This window comes from Phocoena sinus, chromosome 4 (genome assembly GCF_008692025.1).
Source record: "Phocoena sinus isolate mPhoSin1 chromosome 4, mPhoSin1.pri, whole genome shotgun sequence".
In the NCBI taxonomy this organism is placed as follows: domain Eukaryota; kingdom Metazoa; phylum Chordata; class Mammalia; order Artiodactyla; family Phocoenidae; genus Phocoena; species Phocoena sinus.
This window is the reverse complement of record NC_045766.1, coordinates 72,205,781-72,223,439: the sequence shown is the minus strand read 5'-3', so window position 1 is coordinate 72,223,439 and position 17,659 is coordinate 72,205,781. Positions and strand designations below refer to the sequence as shown.

The following is a 17,659-nucleotide window of genomic DNA, read 5'->3' as shown; positions in this document are numbered from 1 at the left end:
ATACTCTTAAGCCTTTCAAGTTGGGAGCTACTCTGGTGGGATACTAACAGGAGGAAAATAGGTTTTTCACACATTTGTCTGCTCCTCCCCCATACAAAACACTCCATTTCCAGGACAGTTACTGTGTTGTGATCATTTCTGTCCGTTTTATATAGATACTTAGCAGAGGCCATTCTTGAAGTTAGAAAGGGGGCTGGGTAAAATAAGTGGCTAACAGTCCTCATTTTTTCCATCTTAACTCGGTGGACTTAACTGTCAGACCGATGGTTAGCCAGACTGTTGTTCTCCCCACTCCCCTCTCAGTGGATAGCCTAAGTCATATCTCCACTTTGTGAGCCTCTAAGCCTTCCCTCAGCTTCTTTGTAGTTACTTAGAAATAATGGCCTGTTTTTATTTCCTAGCGTATTTTTAGGTATATTTCTTCAGTGGATCCTCTTGGAAACCATTAAAATGCATATACCTATTACTTAAGTTGATGTAAAGACTAGCCTGTATCCTGGTCAAGAAGTCATTCTTTAATTCTGTTTCCTCTTTTAAAACATGCCTCACCAGCTGTTACCCAGTTAAGCTCACTTCATAGGGTTAAGCTCACTTCATAGGGTTTAGCTCACCTCATAGGGTTATGCAGTATCATGAGTATTAAAATAACTATCAAATTGTATATTTAAAATGCCTTAGTATATGTCCCTTGTTATGAGATGTGAAATTTCACACCTTTATCAAATAATAAATACAATGACAGTGATCTCAACAATTCTAATTGTGATTTTAAAAAAGATAATTTCTTCAGTTACTAAATGTGATAGACACATTTAACTAGGTGATCAAACCCTTTAGGTTTTACCTTTGGGAGATAGGATTCTTCTCCAAGGTTAAGATACTGAAAAATGTCAGTCTTTAGTTTCAGCTATCCATTTTCTACCAATGCATCAGTAGCTTAAAAATCCAATGTGAAATGATGCCTTAGAGCATTTCTCTCTAGATTGGAATGGTGAGGGCCTGATCCATTTAATTTTTTTTTTACAAAGTATAACTTTTAAAAGATTTCTTTTTATAATGCATTTAGTAATGTAGGTTAAATGTATGTTAAGTGTTGTGTATAAGTTAAGTAATGGGACGGTGACTTTGCTGAAAATGGCTTTTCCATCTTAAATTTTCTTTCTTCCTTTATTTAAGGATTCCTAGATGAGGTTATGAAGAAGTATGGCAGTTTGGTCCCACTCAGTGAAAAAGATGTCCTTGGAAGATTAAAAGATGTCTTTAATGAAGACTTTTCTAATAGGTTTGTCAATGATGCTTAAGTTAAGCCATTGAAAAGAAAATTATTGGCTTATATGACTTTTCTCTTGATTTAAAAAAAAGGATACTTAGCAGTAAACTGAGTTGAACTTTTGTTTCGTGTTGTTTTTTTTTACTTTTTCTTTCAAAATATTTCTGTTTCAGAAAACCTTTTATCAATAGGGAGATAACAAACTATCGGGCCAGACATCAAAAATGCAACTTCCGCATCTTCTACAATAAGCACATGCTGGATATGGATGATCTGGCAACCCTGGATGGTCAGAATTGGCTGAATGACCAGGTTAGTGTATTGTATATTCTCAGCATGGAAGTTGCAGAGGATGTTGGACAATAAAATGTAATTAATAACCTCTAGGTTGGCCTCACAATTATCTTTTGGAATCAAAGATTCTTTATTCCTTACTGAAGTGACTCATTCACTAACCCAGTACAGTATTGGAAAGGTTTGATTACTGTTAGCAGTAGCAATATGTTATTCATTCTGAGTGGATGTTCTGAATTGCATAGGGTTATTAGTAAGCTGGTTTTATGTTGACTTTTTATAGGTCATTAATATGTACGGTGAGCTGATAATGGATGCAGTCCCAGACAAAGTAAGTGAAAACTTTCTCTTTAGGAGAAAGAATCCTTGTGTATTAAAGGAAGAAGCTTTTTTTTTTAACTTTATGTAATTATTGGATATTTCTTAGATTTTTAAAAGGAGATTTTTGTCTTGATACATGCTAGGATTGTGCATAAGGTCTATAAAATCATTTCAGCATAAGAAAGTCATGATGCCAGTATTTTCCTGCTTATTTATTTCAGAATGGGTGTGTTTTTTGATATCTTGAAGAGGCTTTTTATTTTCTTTAGTGGGTAGATGCACAAAAAGGACTATTTGCTTTGAATTTTTAAATTTAACTTTAAAAAACTTTAACTTAATGTATTACTCCCTTTACAAAAGTAGTAAAGTAGTATTCATCTTCACTTTTTCTTGGATTAATCTTTGATACTCAGTTTAAGTACAAACTAACCCCCCTTAAACTCTAAAATTCCCTCAAGAGCTTAGACTATTTTTTAAAATTTAATATATTAAATTTTCTTTCTGAGTACTCACATTGCCTGATGGGGAGGCTTTAATTTCAAGCAAAACCTTTCCAAGTACTTTATAAACTTTTATAAATCTAATAATTTAAACAGGTAAATATAATGAATCTCAGATTCCAACACTTTATTAATAAAGACAAAATGTCATAACTTTCCACTTAAAATCAAAAATCTGTTATACATTTTAAATTGGTATCATGAAGCTAATCTGTCAGATTCTCTATTTTGTCAAATTCTCTTAATCATCAGAAATCTAAACATACACCTGTATGTTTAGATTTAAACACCAGATGATTTTTAACATAAAAGTATTAATTTCAAGAGTATAATTTCCCTTCATTACCACTACATTTAATTCTAAACCTTCATTGGATGAAAAGGACACTTAACCAAGGCTGTCGTTCTCAAAGTATAGTCCCCAAACCAGCAGCATCAGCATCACCTGGGAATTTACTAGGAATGCAGAGTTTTGGATCCAACCGACACCTACTAAAGCAGAAACTGGAGGTAGAGCTCAGCAGTCTGTGTTTTAACAAGCCCTGCAGATTCTGAAGGACTCAAAGTTTGAGGATTACTGTCTAGAGATAGCTACTACAAGCCTTTTTTATTAATATCTTAAACTGTGTGATTCTCAAAACCAATGTGCATCAGAATCCTCAGAAACCAGATTGCTGAGCCCTGCCCTCATAGTTTCTGTTTTAGTAGGACTGGAGTGGGGCCTGAGAATTTCCCTTTTAACAAGTTCCCAGGTGATGCTGATACTGCTGGTTTGATGACCACACCCTGAGAACCTCAGCACTAAGGGAACAGTTTTATCATCTCAAGTGAGTCAAAGTTAGAGTGAACACTTTAAGACCGTAGTATGTTTACCGTCTCAGGTGAGCTGATACTCGTTTATAAGCCAGAATTTTGAAAAAGGCAAGGATGCAGGACATGATGCTACATACGACTAGGGTAATTTTTTCAGTGCTAGAAATGATCATGCTAAAGCCTTTTTATAGTTGTTATGACTATAGGAGTCTCCAAGTCCACATCCTTCAGATAGTGTTAGTTTTGTACTCCACATCCCTTGAGTTCAAAGTAATTGTTACCTGATTCTTTCATAGCCTGTTTCAACTTTATCACCTGATTTGACGAGATTTATCAGGTTGCTTCTTTACTTGATTGGATTCAGGTAATTTATTTACTGCCCCATTCCAGTTCTGACTATAGACCAACCACATCTGTGAGGTCATCCTAATGAAAATTTGAAACAGTCTTCTTTGAACTGGTTAATGTATGTTTTGGTCATTATTTTTAAGAAGAAACTTTTCCTCATTTTTTGGTCCATCTTACATTCAGGGATTTTAAAATTTCCATTTTCTTGTGAAGTTAAGTCTTGGCACAGCTTAATATAATCTGAGTGCTTGTATTTGATGTCTTTCTAGGTTCACTTCTTCAACAGCTTTTTTCATAGACAGCTGGTAACCAAAGGATATAATGGAGTAAAAAGATGGACTAAAAAGGTATTCTCTTTATTTCTTTTTTTTTAATTTCTTTTTTATTCTAAATTTGAAATGCAGATGATAAGCCACTTTGAATGGAAGGATAACTTTATTGCCAATTATGATGTTAATTAGAAACAGGCTTTTTAATGTAAGTTTTTTATTGTTTCTTTTGAATCCTTTTTATTTTTTATCATCATTTGATTATGTTTAGTTTTTAATTTTATTTATTTTTATAGATCTTTATTGGAGTATAATTGCTTCACAATACTGTGTTAGTTTCTGTTGTACAACAAAGTGAATCAGCCATATGCATACATATATCCCCATATCCCCTCCCTCTTGAGCCTCCCTCCTGCCCTCCGTATCCCACCCCCTAGGTCATCGCAAAGGAATCTTTTTGCTTGAAAGACAAGACACTAGTAAAATTCTTGAGTCTATCCAGTTCATTGGAATCTGCTATAACAGAAAGCACTGGATTGGAAGTTCATGGTTCTGACATTGCTATTAGCTTGCTGTACAACTTAGATAAGACACTTAATTTGGGCTTCAGATTGCTTATTTATAAAACAAAATGATAAATTAGAGCAATCCCTAAGGTAGTTTCCAACCTTAATTTCTCTCAGTATTGACTGTCAGAAACATTATTTTAAAAGCCTATTTGTATACTATTTTTGATATTTTGAAATTACCAACAAGTTCAAAATTCACAGTCATAAGTCTAGAGATACTGTAACTTTTCACTTTTTATACTGGATGGGTTAGAGAAATTAGGAGTAAGTCTTGTCTTATGTAGTTGTGGGTGGAAATAATTTTTTGCAAAGTACAAACACCTGATTGAACATTGCTATATAGGTAATATGTTCAAGGCATCATCAGTAGTGGCAAGATAAACTATATGTGGTTGAAGAGTGCACATCTGGGGAAATAGATATAATGAACTCAGGATTCAGACCTGGGTTCAGATCCTTTTTTTTTTTTTTTTTTTTTTTTTTAACACACACACACACACACTGTATTTTATGTTTACAAGAGATAAATAGACTGACACCAAGCATTGTAAATGGATGACCACAACAAAAGCAACAATGATTGCAATTACCAAACACGAAACACACTCATACTATGTCATAATATTGACATTCAGTCCAGTAATCCTCCACTGTAACAGCTCCTTTACTTTGCAGTGAAAATTGATTTGTATATTTTTTGCCCCTGAGTCCTTTGGGACTTTTTTTTTATTCAAACAAAGTCACAAAAATTATAATCATCCTCATCAGTTCACTCAGTCCCATGTAATTAATTTTTTTTATCTTGATCTTTTGTTAGCAGTTTTATGAGTTCATCAGTTTTCCATTAGAGTTCTGAAAATGCTTATTCATTCAGTTCAGCAGTATAGTCAGTGACCAGAAACCTGTACTTGTCAGAGTCTTTTCCATGAATTCCTTGAAGATGAAAGAAACCCTTTTATAGGAGCATATTTGCAAAAGCATCAGAGTACACCCAGAACTGTCTGTAAATGACAGAAGAGTTAAAAATGACCATGGTTAAAGATTTGATGAAAGTTCATAATAATGCAATTGACAAGGAAATTTAGTTATTTCTGAGATATACATTTTAAAGTAATAACTAGAATTATGACTTACAACATTATACCGGAACATATAAGATTTTTGGGGTTCAGATCCTGGTTTAGCCACTTAACTGGTTGTAAGACCTTGGGTGAATTACTTAATTACTTTAATCTTTAGTTTCATCATCTATAAAATAGGAATACCGGTTTTATTTATCTTGTGAGGATTAAATGAGATAATGCATGTAAACCACTAAGCACATGATAAACACATTAAGTGGTCATCATTTTTATATTGTGATGGGAGAAGCATGGGAGAAGACTAGTGTAGCTGGAATGCAGAGCAAAGAAGAGAGTGACATAAAGTGGATCTGATCAGGGTCTTGAGGTCTGTGTTTTGAATTTTATCCTAAATGCGTAAGAATCTATTGAAGGGTTGTAGGTGACTACATCCAATTTGTAGTCTGCTCTAGTGGCACTGAAGAAGATGGACAAGTGTGGGAGCAAAGTTGATGTGGGTAGAACAGGAGGCCACTGCAGATTGATGATACTTTAAATTAGAATGGTAGAGATGGAAGATGTACACAAATTTGAGTGTGACCTAGGGAGTAAAATAACAGAACTTGGTGATGAGTAGGTTATGGGAATGAAGGAGAAGGAAGTGTGAAAGATGACTTCTGAGTATGTGGCTTGTGCCACTGGATGGGCTATGGTGGTGTTTATATTAGAAAAATTGAGGACAACTAATTAGTAGGGGATTGGTCAAATTAAAACTGTACATACATATAATAGGATGCCACTTAACCAGGAAAAGTTACATAGCTGAGGAAAGATGATCATATGTAGTATGGATTAGAGAAAGGTTAGACAGGTATACCTTGGAGATATTGTAGGTTTGGTTCCAGACCACCACAATAAAGTGAGTATTGCAATAAAGTGAGTCACTGGATTTTTTGGTTTCCCAGTGCGTATAAAAGATGTTTACACTATATTGTAGTCCCTTATGTTTGCAATAGCATTATGTCTAAAAAAATAATGTGCATACCTTAATTAAAAATACTTTTTTGCTAAAAAAATGCTAACCATCCCTTTAGCCTTCAGTGAGTTGTAGCAGTAATATCAAAGATCATTGATCACAGATAACCATAACAAATAAAATAATAAAAAAACAATTTGAAATATTGCAAGAATTACCAAAACGTGACACAGAGACATCATGTAAACAAATGTTGTTGGAAAAGTGGTGCCAATAGACTTATCTATGCAGGGTTGCCATAAACCTTCAATTTATAAAAAATGCAATATCTGCAAAGTACAGTAAAACAAGGTATGCCTTGTAAATAGCATGGAAAAATTATACTCATGGAAGAATTCCTGAATAATAAACAACATGAGAATGAAGGAATAAAGTCAAGTATAAATATGTGAGTCATTTCATTAAATAGAATAAATTAAATTGTTCCATCCTCTGGACCCTCTCAGATTGGGTTAAATCAGAAAATCCAGCTATGTGCTGTGTATAAGAAGTAAACATAAAATAATACGAAAAAGAAAGCTTGAAAGTAAAGTGACAGGTAAAGAGGTACTAGGCAAATGCAAACCAAAAGAAAGGAGTGGCAAGCAAAAAGGAGGAATAGCAGTATTAACAGCAGATGAGGTAGAATTTAAGGTGAAAAGTACACTGTATGATAAAACTTCAATACATAGGAGATATAACAATGATTACAAAAGCTAGGAGACCTTGGTAAGTAGTGATAATGGGAGACCTCTTTCATAGTTGGACAAATCTAGTAGATAAAAAATAAGATCATAAATAAAAAATAATACAACCAGTGCTTTTGGTTTAATAGATATATACTAGATCTTTATACCCCTCAAAAAGAGAATATACATTTATTCCTATATCTAAGGAACACTTGTAAAAAATTGACCATGTACTTAGCCACAAAGAAAATTATTACACTATTCCTTAACCACAGTTCAGTTAAATTAAAAATAAATATTAAAAGATGACTAAAAAAACTTAATTAAAAAATTGCACTAGATATAAACCCTTGATATGACCCCTGGGTCTAAAAGAAAATAAAAAATGAAATTATATACAAACTGTCTAGAAAAGGATAGAAAGGGCAACACATCTTACCAACCACTATGGAACATAATGAAAGCTGTTTTGAGGAAAAAATAATGGCCATAAATGCATTATTATTAAAGAAAAAATGAAAGAAGAATTAAGTACTCACTAAATTAGACTACATTAATATAAATTACAGAACGACCAAGGATTTGAATGCAACAAGACAGTGAAACAGTGGAAGTACAAAGGAAATCCATAGCAGGACTTTAAAAAAATAATCTCAGAGTAGCAAAGTCCATTCTGTGTACAACTTAAAGCTCAGATGACATTAAAAAAAAAGAATTAATTACCTAAAAGGACAAACAGTAAACTGGGAAAAAATATTTGCAATTCAAATCACAGAACTAATTTTTTAAATATATAAAGTGTTTCTATACATCAATAAGAAAAAGACCTCACCAACTCAATAGAAAAATGGGTGAATGATAAGAATGAAAAGTTTTGGGACTTCCCTGGTGGCTCAGTGATTAAGAATCCACTTGCCAATGCAGGGGACACAGGTTCGATCCCTGGTCCAGGAAGATCCCACATGCTGCGGGGCAGCTATGCCCGTGTGCCACAACTACGGAGCTTGCGCTCTAGAGCCCGCAAGCCACAACTACTGAGCCCGCATGCTGCAGTTACTGAAGCCTGCGTGCCTAGAACCCGTGCTACTCAACAAGAGAAGCCACTGCAGTGAGAAGCCCGCACACTGCAATGAAGAGTAGCCCCTGCTCGCCACAACTACAGAAAGCCCGCGTGCAGCAATGAAGACCCAACACAGCCAAAAATAGATAAATTAATTTTTTTAAAAAATGAAAAGTTTTGTAGTAAAGAAATGCTTATTATTGAGTTCTGGTTGTAAGTCCTTTGTCAGATCTATACTTTTTTACTGCTTTCTCTCAGTCTGTGGCTTTTATACTTATTTCTTAAACAAGTGTGGTTTTTTTTTTTTTTTTTTTTTTTTTTTTGGCCACACCGTGAGGCATTTGGGATCTTAGTTCCCTGACCAGGGATTGAACCAGTGCCCCTTGCATTGGGAGTGTGGAGTCTTAACCACGGGACCGCCAGGGAAGTCCCTAAATATGTGTTTTGATGAATGGAGGTTTTTATTTTGATGCAATCTAATTTACCATAATTTTTTCTTTTATAGTTTTGCTTTCTGTATACCCAGTCTAAAAAATACTTGCCTCATATGTTTTCTTCTAACAGCTTTATAGTTTTAGGTTTTACATTTACATCTCTGGTACATCTCAGTTTTTGTGTAAGATACAAAGTAGGGATCAAGGTTCTTTTTTTTCCCCTTCATTGGCATTTCCTGAAAAGGCTTCTCTTTCCCACTTTAATTGCTTTGGCATCTTTGTAGAAAGTCAGTGGACAACATATGTATGGGTCTGTTTCTGGACTTTATGTTTTCTTGCATCAATCTCTTTGTTTTTATGCTAATACCACACTGTCTTGATCACTTTATCTTTACAGTTTGTCTTAAAATCAGTGTAAGTGTCCAGCTTTAGCCTTCTTTTTCCAGATTGCTTTGGCAATTCTAGGTCCTTTTGCATTTTCATATAAATTTTAGAATCATTTTGTCAATCTCTGCTTTTAAAAAACTTGCTGGATTATGATTGGGATTGTGTTTAATCTGTATGTTCATTTGGGTAGAATGGACATCTTAACGGTATTAAGTCTTCTAGCCCATGACATGGTATATTTTCCATTTATTTGGGTCTTTAATTTTTCTCAGCAATATTTTATAAATCTTAGTGTACAGGTCTTGCATGTATTTATTTATTTATTTACGTGGTTGCGCTGGGTCTTAGTTGCAGCAGGCGGGATCCTTAGTTGTGGCTCACCAGCTCCTTTAGTTGCAGCACATGTGCTCCTTAGTTGCAACTTGCAGGCTCCTTAGTTGCAGCCGCTGGGCTCCTTAATTGTGGCATGTGAGCTCTTATTTTTTTTAATGTATCCCTAAGTGTTTCATATTGATGAAACTGCTAAAAACAATTTTTAAAACGTTATCTTCCAGTTGTTTGCAGTTAGTATATAGAAATACAATTGATTTCTATAAATTGACCTTGTATCCTGTGACTTGTCAGACTCACTGGTTTTAGGAGCTTTTTTGTAGATTCTGTGAGAATTTCATAGAAAGTCATGTCTGTAAGTAATGACTGTTTTATTTCTTCCTTTCCAAATCGTATGCCATCTTTTTCTTGCTTTATTGCACTGGCTAGGACTTCTAGTACGTTGTTGAATAAAAGTAATGAGAGAGGACACCTTTGCCTTGTTCCTAATCTTAGGAGGAAAGCATTCAGTTTTTCACTACTGTTTATGATGTCAGTTGTAGGTTTTTTGTAGACGCTCTTTACCAGGTTAAGGAAATTCCCTCCTATTCTTAGTTTGCTGAGAGCTTTTAATCATAGATGGATGTTGAGTTTTATCAGATGCTTTTCCCTATATCTAAGGAGATGATCCTGTCTTTTCTCATCTTTATTCCTTTAATGGGACCCAAACTGAAGGAGCAGCACCTAATCTTCAGACATGTCAGTCTCAGGGCCACATGATGGCTCTTGAAGTTTCAGCTTGGTCATGAGATAAATTCATTTCTCTTTACAGTGAATCATATGACTACATTTTTCCCCCTGGAAGGGGCAGTGAAGCCACATGGTAATAGGTAGTTCTGTATAATCCTCTTACAGGGAGGACACCAAGTAATTGAGATCAGTAATACAACTGACCACACACATCATTCATTCTTTTTTTTTTTTTTTTTGTCCCTCCTGCTGTAGCATATTCTTATTTTAGCATTTCTTATTTCATCATTTTGAACTATATTTTCTACAATTTTAAAGTACTTTATATATTTGAAGCTCTTTTCATCTCCAAGACATTATATTTCATTTTTTCCTGTAGTTTTTGGCAATATACAACTTGTTACTGTTTCAGATATTTTTTTCTTAGAAATTTAAGGACTAACTTTGAATTAGATAAGTTCCCCCTACTAGCTCTCCACTTTATTATGCAAATGAGAAACCAACTTTTTTAATACCTACAGAGAGGGCATAGTTCAGTGAGAAAGATTTTTGTAAACAATGCGTTTTGAAAGTTCATCTTCTAATTCTACCTTATTAGCATGCCAAGCCCATGAGCCTCTCCCAGCTCTTTGCCATCTAGAGTAGATAACCCCCCATTTCTCCTGAAGCTAAATCCTCTGATAACTAGAGGGCTTTGTGCCTACCTTCTTGTTCATACACAAGTCTCAATACATAGTCTCAATACACACTCCACCTGACAAGTGAAACCTTTAACCTACACATGTTGAAGAAATGTGCTCCAAACTCAGCCTTGTTTAGACATTATCTCTCAATCCAAGAAAGCCTGTTAACAACCAGACTCTTCATCATCACATCCTCTATTTTTCTATCTTAGTCACTCCACACACATCATTCTTAATTACATATATGTAATAAGGTTGTGTGTGTGCGTGTGAACATTAATATATTAAAAAGAAGAAAAAGATCTGGAAAGACAAACTGAAGTATATCTTTTATCTGTATTTTGCAATTTTTATTTTAAAATTGATTTATAATTAAGAAAAAGTTTCTTTTTGAGAAAAATGTAAATTTGGTCTCATTTAATGCTGTATTTTAAATATGATTTCTTGTTTTAGATACTCAGAATTTTTGAGCTGGAAAGGACCAATTGTATGTCCTATTTAGTATTTCCTGTCCACCTCACCTCTCAGGTTTATGGATACATAAACTGAAAAGCAGAAGTGGTTTGTTACGAGGTTATGTAGACTGGTAGAAGATTCTTCTAGAACAGGACATTATCTGAATATCAGAAAGCAAAGAACGCTTGAGAAATAGTTTCTAAGAATCTAGTTTAAAGTAGCCCTATAGGGACTTCCCTGGTGGCGCAGTGGTTGAGAACCCACCTGCCAGTGCAGGGGACACAGGTTCGATCCGTGATCCAGGAAGGTCCCACATGCCGCAGAGCAACTAAGCCCATGCGCCACAACTACTGAGCCTGTGCTCTAGAGCCTGTGAGCCACAACTACTGAGCCCTCATGCTACAACTACTGAAGCCCTTGTGCCTAGAGCCTGTGCTCCGCAACAAGAAAAGCCATGGCAATGAGAAGCATGTGCACCGCAACGAAGACCCAACACAGCCAAAAATAAAATAAGTAATTAAAGAAGAAAATAGCCCTGTAATCGTTTTAACCCAGGGAATCACTAAAATACAAAAAACGCCTGAGAAAAATCCATTCACTCTTTTACAAATGTTTATTGAGTACCTACTACTTTATCATCCAGTCCACAACTGGGATTTTGAGTGGTACAGTGAATGTTTCTAGATTTTTAAACGATATGTATTACGATATGAAGGGTGAGTGAGGATGTAAAGGACAGGAAGAATTATCAAGGCTCTTTTTCTCAATTTCGACATCTGAGAGATTTGAGGTAGTGATAATAACAGCTAAGATTTATTGGCTACATATAATTTGCTAAGCACACTTTTGTGCATTTTACATTTATTGTCACTCTCAACAACTTCATAAGGTGGGTACTATTGTTATCTGTATTTTATAATTGAGGAAATCAAGGCACAGAGAAGCTATGAAAATTGCCAAAGTCATCTGGCCAATAAGTGGCAGAGCTACAATTTGAACTTGACCAGACTTAACTTCAGAGCCTGTGACCATATTGCAAGGCTATGTTGTTTTCTAATACCACAATTCCTTCCTAAATAAGAATTGATTCTAGGTCAAATATGTATATAAGAAAATAAGTTAGGCTTAAAAATAAGGGGCTAAGTCATTTTAGGTAGTTAATAAACACAGGTTTAGCAGGTTAAATGGAAAACAGTGCTTTCTGTTATCTTCAGTTTTCTTGTGTGTTTTAGCTTACTAGTTACAAACATGGGCTTTAGACTAAGATCTGGGTTCAGATTCTGGCTTCACCACTTCCTAGTTTTATGACCTTGGACAGGTCAAAGGTCAGTAAATGGAAGCTGCTGTTTGTTGTTGGTTTGGAAAGCCTGTGGTGATGGCTACATTTCTTTTTCTTTTCTTGATCAGGTGGATTTGTTTAAAAAGAGTCTTCTGTTGATTCCTATTCACCTGGAAGTCCACTGGTCTCTCATTACTGTGACACTCTCTAATCGAATTATTTCATTTTATGATTCCCAAGGCATTCATTTTAAGTTTTGTGTAGAGGTAAGTTAATATACTGCCCCCCCCTTTTTTTCCCCATTTATTTTGTGATTGACCAGATGGTATCTCAGCTCTAGGATAGAACAACAGAAGTCAGTACCACAGATGATCATTTTCTGTCATGTCATGTCAAAAATGTTGGCAGAGAAAAGGACAAGAGGAATCTCCAGGTGGGAAGAGGTAGCTGTCCACGATCTGGATCCCTCTCTGAGATACATGCCCTGTTTTGGATTTCATCAGATTTTTTTCTGTCTTTCCCTTAAAACTACATTTTGAATGTGGATAGAAATCATTTTCCTTGGTTTCTCTTAGAGCTAAAATTGGCTTGTATCTTCAAAATAACTTCTGTAGAGTGTATTATAGCCAAGAGAACCAGCTGGCAAAATATTAGAGTTCAGTTAATAAGAGTTCAATAAGATGGTGGGATACAAAGCAAGAAAAATCAGTATGTTTCCTGATTCTCCGGCACAGTTAGAAAATGTAAATGAAAACAGAAAGATTCCATTTTCAAAAGTAGCAAAGACATGAATTACCCAGGAATATACCCTAACAAAAAATGGGGACATTCTTTGAGATGAAGACTCCAAAGTATTTAAAGGAAATCTGAATAGATGGGAAGACAGGCACACTCAGTATCGGAAGGAGATTAATTCTCCCTAAACTAATATAAACTAATTTCTGTCCTAATCAGTTTCCCAGGAGGATTTTGAATGAAACCTGATAAGCTCATCCTAGAATTCATATTGCAAAATTCATGTGCATGAACAGCTAAAATAGTTTTGAAGTAGATCAAAACTGAACAAAGGAATATTTGGTCTACTAGATGTCAAACCATATCACAAAGTTTTGAAAATTAAAGTTATTTTAATTATATTGGTTTAGGAATAGACAAGTGGATTGGTGGAACAGCATAGAGAATCTAGAAGTAGCTCATGTATATGTGGGAACTTAGTTATAATATAATAAAGTTGGGGACGGACAGGCTATTCGATATATGCCATTGGGAAAATTAGCTCTCTATTTGGAAAAGTAAAATACAGGTTCTGTTTCATACTATTTATAAGAACAAATTCCAGATGGAATAATGACCTAAATATAAAACACAAAGAGTGTGGAAGGTCTTATACAGAACCAAAAAAAGCAAAAGACATAAAGGAACAGATTGATAAATTTGACCATGTCATCATTTAAAACTTCTGTCTGTCATAAAGTTAAAAGGGATAGATTTGGAGAAAATGTTTGTGACATAGATAATAGTCACTATCCAGAATATAAAAAGAACTACAAATGAATAAGAAAAAGAAGGATCTAATAGAAAGGGACAAAGGATAAAATAAGTGATTTTTAGGAAAAATGAAAATAGCCATTAAACACATGGAGAGATGCTCAGCCTCACCAGAAATAGGGGAAATGCAAATTAAAACTACCTCAGGGTTCCATTTTTTTGCCTGTTATGTTAGGAAAAGTTCGATGTTACTAAAGTGGGTGTAAGAAACAGGCATTCTCAATTTCTGGTGGAGTGTATAAATTGATACAGCCCCTTGGGGAACAATTGCAATTCTAAGTGCCAAAAAGACACATATCCTATTACATACCAGTTCTGTTTCTTGGTATATACTACATAAAAATACTTGTATATGCACACAAGAATGGGGCATACACCAGGATGTTCATTGCAGCATTACTGATAATAGTGAAAAGTCAAAACAACCTAAATTTAGCTCTACTAACAGACTAGCTAAATACATACATACGCTGTAGTATATTCACAATATTAAACTGACCATAGCAGTTAAAAAGAATATAGTAGATCTTTGTGTCCTAACGTGGAAAGATCTCCAAGACATACTGAGTTTGGAAAAGCAAGTTGCAGAATGATACTATATATGGAAAGAAAATACGAATATGCAGATACGTGTATGTGTGTATGTATGTATGTATGTATATACAGACACATACTTGTATCTCTACATGTACATACATACTTCTGCTCCACCTTCAGGGGGTTAATTCATGTAACCTCTGACTTCACCCTTAGAAAAGATAGGCAGAGAAAGATACACAAAGAGGTGGAGGGCATAAGGGAAAATTAGGAACTTCAGTAGGCTTCATCTTGGTAGAGATTTCAGCAGTGGACTTGACTGTATTTAGTATCCAGGATGGGTTTTAAGTATCACTTTCTAGAAGCTGAATGATACTTTTACCTGCAGCCCTCAAAAACATGGAGTATATCTAAGGCTAGAATGTTTAAATTTCATTTCAGTTATTAATGATTTCTGCCATGGGTTCCTTCCCTTTGTTGGGCATTGGCAGTAATTAAGGCTTTCTTTTTGTTTTGCCAGTATTTATTTAAGTTTCAAATTCAGCAAGTTGACTTACTCCTGGAAAAGGCTGACCATCTCATAAAAAGATCTAATTAAAGCATATACCAGTGTCCACAGTCTAAGTGCATACAATACAGAAGGTCTGAGTCCTTCACTCTATAAAAATTGAAAAAGGTCTGAAATCAAGTTCCAGCTTTAAACTCTTTAATGCATACTCTGCCCAGTGGTGGGGCCACAGCCTCCTCCTTTGCTTCTGTCTGCTGCGGGCAGGTTCCATTTTTCACCAACTGATGGAACACAGCATCTGTGTTGTGGTTTCTTTTTAACCAGAATATAAGAAAGTATTTGCTGACTGAAGCCAGAGAAAAAAATAGACCTGAATTTCTTCAGGGTTGGCAGACTGCTGTTACCAAGGTAAGTAAGTGATAAAAATGAAAACCCAGGCATGTCAAGGGGCTGGAATTGTCTAAGGGGTGGGTGTCTTTAAAAGCACATGAAGACTGATCATGAAGATACCAATAGAGAGCCTAGAGGCTGCAGGGAGGCAGCTCAGAGTAAACCTCAGTTCAGTATTCATCACCTGGCTGCCCAATTTCCCACTGCCTGCTGGGGCAAATAAATTCAGTCATTTCATCCTGGGGGCAGCTGCTGATGATATAGTTGCTCTGTTGAAAAAAAGGAAAAAAAATTTTTTTTGGTGGCATCTGCCTCTTGCCTCATGGCTCTTATTTCCAGATGACTCATGTAGACCCAGAGAAATACTGACGTGACTATTTGGATTCACTAAGGGAGCAAGTGTACTGGGCTGCTTTCCAGGCATTTGGGGAAGACAAGTGGCCTGAGTGCTTCAGTCTGAACAGTCTAGAAGCAGCACTATGTTTGGCCATAGACATAAAAGCTGTATGCGGGGCAGAGTGAGCAGGCCTAGCCTCTTAACCCTGTCACAAATATCAGTGTCTTCCGTTTTATGGGCACTGCTTTGTTTTCATAGTGTTTTTCTATGTATGATCTCATTTGATCCTTACAATCTGTGAGGTAGGCAGGTCATTTAGGGATAAGAAGCTCTTTATTGTAGATGAGAAAGCTGAATCCTAGGTGTGAAATTCCCCAAAGGCCATCAAAACTATCGACAGAGTGAAGTCTTTGAACTCAGGTCTATCCAGATCAAAGACACTGCTAAAAAGGCAGGGTCTTGATATAAACCTTTAACCCAAACCCAAAGGGACAAGGCTTATTTGTTTATCCTTGAACTGTACTATATGCTAACTTCTAAACTTATGTTTTGTATTTTAAATAACCTAGTATATTAGTTCAAACCAGAACTGAACTTGTGAATATTCTGAATTTACCCAGTAGTATATCCAGGTATTCTAAATTTAATCAGGATCTTTCATATTCCAACACTTTAGGCAGACGACAGTAACCAGTTCTTTGGAAAACATACTGCTTACCTTTACCATGTCTTTAAAAGAATAGGACAGAGTTGTGAAATATGAGATGAAAAGGGAAGACTGCCAAGCAGCATTGTTACTACGTATTCAGAGTCCAGGCCATGCGCTGTGTTCTCTGATCCACAATTCCATTTTGATTCCATTGTCAGTGAATTGATAGCAAAACTAAATATCCAAATGGAAGTTTTAAAATAGGATTTTATTTGATTTCCCACTTCTCATATTTAGGCAAAATGTTCTAAGTTATGGTTGATTGATAGCTCTTTTCATGGCCAGATGCCTCCATAAACTCAAACACTTTGAATACCAGAGGTACACACCAGCTGTCTTGGATACAGACAAGTTTCCTGTCTCGCTCATTTTTCCATAAAAACAGCTTTTCTTATCTGAAGAGGAATACTTGGTTTTATTTTAATGATCGTTTTGTTTTTCCCCGTAGTGTATTCCACAACAGAAAAATGACAGTGACTGTGGAGTATTTGTGCTCCAGGTAAAGAAATAGTTTTTTCAGTATTTACAATTTATAAATTAAATTTATTGGGTTTAGGGAGAAGTGGGATCCCTCTGATGTATACAGGTACTAGGTACAGATAACAGAACACTTTTCCTCCCAACCCTCCTTTGTTGTTGGGAAGCAGTAGTTGTGCATTTTCATATATTATCATTAGGAAGAATCACCTTCTAAGGCTGAAGATGAATAATTGGTATCATCCATGTCGTATCAGAGGCTGTTGGTAAGCCACATTGGAGACTGATGTGAATTTGTCTGTTTCATAGACCCTTGGCATTGGTAGTATTAACTATATTTTTCTAACCATTGGTAGGTAGTCTTTAACCACAGAGTAAAACCTAATTAGATTTTAAATAAGGGCCACATTTAAACACTGTGCTTTCTCATGCTGTAGATCTTAGGTCTCAAAGGGCTATTGAAAAAGTTGTTATACATTTATGAAGGAAATTATAGTACATAATCCATGAATTTAGAGATTTCCGAAGATCTTGGAAGATGGGCTCTCTCACATGACTCACGTTTGTAAACAAATTCAAGTTCTCACTTAAAGGCCATGTTAGGTCTGGCTGCATTCTCAGCAGATTTCACCTTTAGAAGAACTGG

The 17,659-nt window shown here is 35.4% G+C and overlaps 2 protein-coding genes across 5 annotated transcripts in view; one reads left to right on the top strand and one right to left on the bottom strand.

Moving 5' to 3' along the window:
* NCBP2 (nuclear cap binding protein subunit 2) overlaps positions 1-17,659 on the bottom strand; it is a 31,656-nt gene that overhangs the window by 2,386 nt on the left and 11,611 nt on the right. The window lies entirely within an intron of this gene.
* Positions 1-17,659, top strand: part of SENP5 (SUMO specific peptidase 5) — a 39,131-nt gene that overhangs the window by 19,219 nt on the left and 2,253 nt on the right. The window contains exons 3-9 of one of the 3 annotated variants that reach the window (XM_032629689.1): positions 1,177-1,282; positions 1,444-1,582; positions 1,848-1,895; positions 3,816-3,893; positions 12,636-12,773; positions 15,425-15,508; positions 16,985-17,035. In XM_032629689.1, coding sequence (XP_032485580.1) covers positions 1,177-1,282; positions 1,444-1,582; positions 1,848-1,895; positions 3,816-3,893; positions 12,636-12,773; positions 15,425-15,508; positions 16,985-17,035 — 644 coding nt within the window. The remainder of the gene's footprint in view (positions 1-1,176; positions 1,283-1,443; positions 1,583-1,847; positions 1,896-3,815; positions 3,894-12,635; positions 12,774-15,424; positions 15,509-16,984; positions 17,036-17,659) is intronic. The other 2 variants (XM_032629691.1, XM_032629690.1) reach the window with 2 other exon arrangements.